General features: G+C 39.9%; 1 protein-coding gene across 1 annotated transcript; it reads right to left on the bottom strand.

Moving 5' to 3' along the window:
• Positions 1 to 1,517: 1,517 nt before the first annotated feature.
• Positions 1,518 to 2,396, bottom strand: LOC134733320 (ubiquitin-like FUBI-ribosomal protein eS30 fusion protein). Its single transcript, XM_063622310.1, has 2 exons — positions 2,082 to 2,396; positions 1,518 to 1,876 (listed from the first exon to the last, which is right to left on the bottom strand). Exons 1-2 carry the CDS (start codon positions 2,364 to 2,366, stop codon positions 1,712 to 1,714), a joined length of 450 nt encoding a protein of 149 aa, XP_063478380.1. The 5' UTR covers positions 2,367 to 2,396; the 3' UTR covers positions 1,518 to 1,711.
• Positions 2,397 to 2,695: the final 299 nt, after the last annotated feature.

Consider the following 2,695-nt stretch of genomic DNA (forward strand, 5'->3'; position numbering starts at 1 on the left):
ATTTAGCTCCGTGTGTAACGCTATGGATAGAGGTCCTTTGACATCTACTTTTTATTATAAGTGAATATTTTGTCATTCTTATATATTAGTCTTATGAGGTTGGTTAATGTGAGTTAATGTGACTTTCTTCCTGAAGAGATAGACCCACTCTCACAGTGATGACAAGTTAGGTTCTGGGGCCAGCCAGACTTCAGAAACTAGAGTAAAGAATGGAAGCTACTGAAGGATTGGAGAAGGTTTTTTAAAAATACATACCTGGAGTGAGAAAGAGAATGAGAGAGAGACCAAGCCTAGATCCTGAGAAGCGTCAGGATCCACCAGCGAGAAACAGAGTCAGGGTCAACCAGCAAAAAACAGAGGAATGCATTCAAGAAGAAGTTGGAGAAAGAAGATAGCAGGAAACAAAGGAATAAAAGGATCTAGGAAGGAGCTGATAGTCAGAGATACATGAGCCTGAGAAGCAGACCATTGGATATGGCAGTTCAGAGACCTGTCAAGACAGCAGTGTTATAGAGAAGCTGGAAGGGGTGGGGAACCCAACTGCGTAAAGTTTATGGAATAAATAGCTAGTACAGAAATGGGAGTGCAGAGTGTGGGTATTCTTTCTAGAAGTTTGACAGGAGAATTGCACCTTGAAGACTTGCCTTCTGAAAGAGAGAACCTCAATATGTACAAAAGGCAATGCACAGGTGCATGAAGAAGATAAATGATGAAGCAAACTTCTAGGTAAGACATTCATGTGTCTTCATTTTTCATTAATTCCTTTATTCAGGTAGCGAGAACATAGTTTAGTGGTCAGGCACACGGATGCTGGAGCCAAATGGCCTGGATTTGGATCCCAGTTTCACTATTACGACTTTGGGCAAATTGACCTCTGCACTTGCCTCAGAGGGTTGTTGGAAGAATTAAATAATATGCATAAAGCATCTGGAACTGTACCTGAGGTAAACATGTATACATATTTGATAAATAATAAAGGAGTTAGTCTGGACAAGGGTTAAGAAACGTGATACTCTAGGAATCTATGATGAACATTTTTTTCTATGTTTTGTGAACTTCTTACAAGGTGTATTTGAGATCTAAAATTACCGAGAGCCTGCAGAGAATGAAATTGCTATAGACGTCAGCACAAAATGTTCTAACAATCTTATTCCTAAGTATATGTAGGTAAAATTTTAGAACTCTGTGAAAGAGTTAAAAGAATTTCCTGATGAAATTGCAGACTAATTTCTATGTTGTTTTTGTGGAATTTGCCAGATATTACTCAAAGTTCCTTTCAGAATACCCATAGCAACCTTTGTCTTCCTATCTTCTTTGAATTTAACCTGCCCTTTCTACTCTCTCTCCTTTACTGTAGATATCATTTAGAGCTCAGGGAAGTAGGTCCCTAAAATCTTTCCAAGTTTTCTTCTTATTTTATTCCTTGTATTTTTTCTCAGTTGATATCAGCTCAGAGAGTGTTGAGTTAATTTAATAAATGCATCAGATGGCTCTTTCCTTGGGCATCTCAGCTGATGTGAATGTAATTGCTTATTAATTGGTTGAGAATATTCTATGAATAAGAAAAGGTAGTTGAATGATTTACTAAACTTTCTCCTTTCTTTCCTTTCCTCTTAGACATATTATTTCAATTCAGGATTATAAGCATTGTTTATGGTGACTAGTGACCGTCTATTTTTATTTTTAAATTTATTTTATTTATTTTTTTGAGCTAAGTGGCTTTTTTATTAGAGAAATCCAGAATTACAAAGGACTTAAGAGTTGGATTGGGGACCTTCTTCTTGCCAAAGGTGGGCACAATATTGACAAAGCGCTGGTTGTACTGAATCCACCACTTAACCCTGCCTGTCATCTTCTTCTTCTTTTTCTTCTTCTCCTTCCTCCTCCTCCTCCTCCTCCTCCCCTTCCTCCTCTTCTTCTTCTTCTTCTTCTTCTTCTTCTTCTTCTTCTTCTTCTTCTTCTTCTTCTTCTTCTTCTTCTTCTTCTTCTTCTTCTTTTTTCTTCCTCTTCCTGTTCCTCTTCTTCCTCTTCCTCTTCTTATTCCTTCTCCCCATCCTCCTCCTCCTCCTCCTCCATTTGGCCACCTTGAGAGTCTGACCTCTCACTTTCCCAGAATGGGCCAGAGAAACATGGACTTTCCCTCTAAGCATGTGGTCGGCTACTTCCAGGGTGATCAGGGCCTCCACACCGTACTTGCCCAGGGTGGTCTCATCCTCTAGGGGTGTGCCTGCCAGGAGCACAGGTTGATCTTCCCAGGCAGTGCCCTTCAGTGAGGCTACATGTGCCTTGATTTGGGCAGCTGCCTCCTGGCCAGTCACCTCAAGGGTGTGTAGCTCCTGGGCACGGACAAAGAGCTGCTGAACCATGCTCCCCACTGTTGCTACCACAAAGACAGAGTTGAGAAAGAGGAGCCACTATTTTTGAAGCTTAATGTAAGAAAATAGATACATGGTAAATTATCGAAAGCCTTTACTTTCCACCAAAGCAAGTAATGGTTTTGCTCAGAACAGCAACACAATGACCTGTTGCTAATCTTGGCTTATTTTTCTCTCTCCTTGTGAAGGAGAGAGGAAATGCTAGTACATATTATTTAATTTTAAAATGCATATTGAAAAAGAATTCTGATGGCTGCCTTTCAGAGCAAACTAATAGATAACTGTTCTCATCACATTTGTATTGGTACTGCCTCTAAGGC

Source organism: Symphalangus syndactylus, chromosome 17 (genome assembly GCF_028878055.3).
Source record: "Symphalangus syndactylus isolate Jambi chromosome 17, NHGRI_mSymSyn1-v2.1_pri, whole genome shotgun sequence".
Classification (NCBI taxonomy): Eukaryota; Metazoa; Chordata; class Mammalia; order Primates; family Hylobatidae; genus Symphalangus; species Symphalangus syndactylus.

Excerpts from the sequence above, each read along its gene's own strand:
- LOC134733320 (XM_063622310.1), bottom strand. The coding sequence starts at position 2,366 with ATGGTTCAGCAGCTCTTTGTCCGTGCCCAGGAGCTACACACCCTTGAG. Across the intron at positions 1,877-2,081 it reads GAGGTCAGACTCTCAAGGTG|GAGAAGAAGAAAAAGAAGAA; the intron begins GCCAAATGGAGG and ends AGGAGGAGGAAG.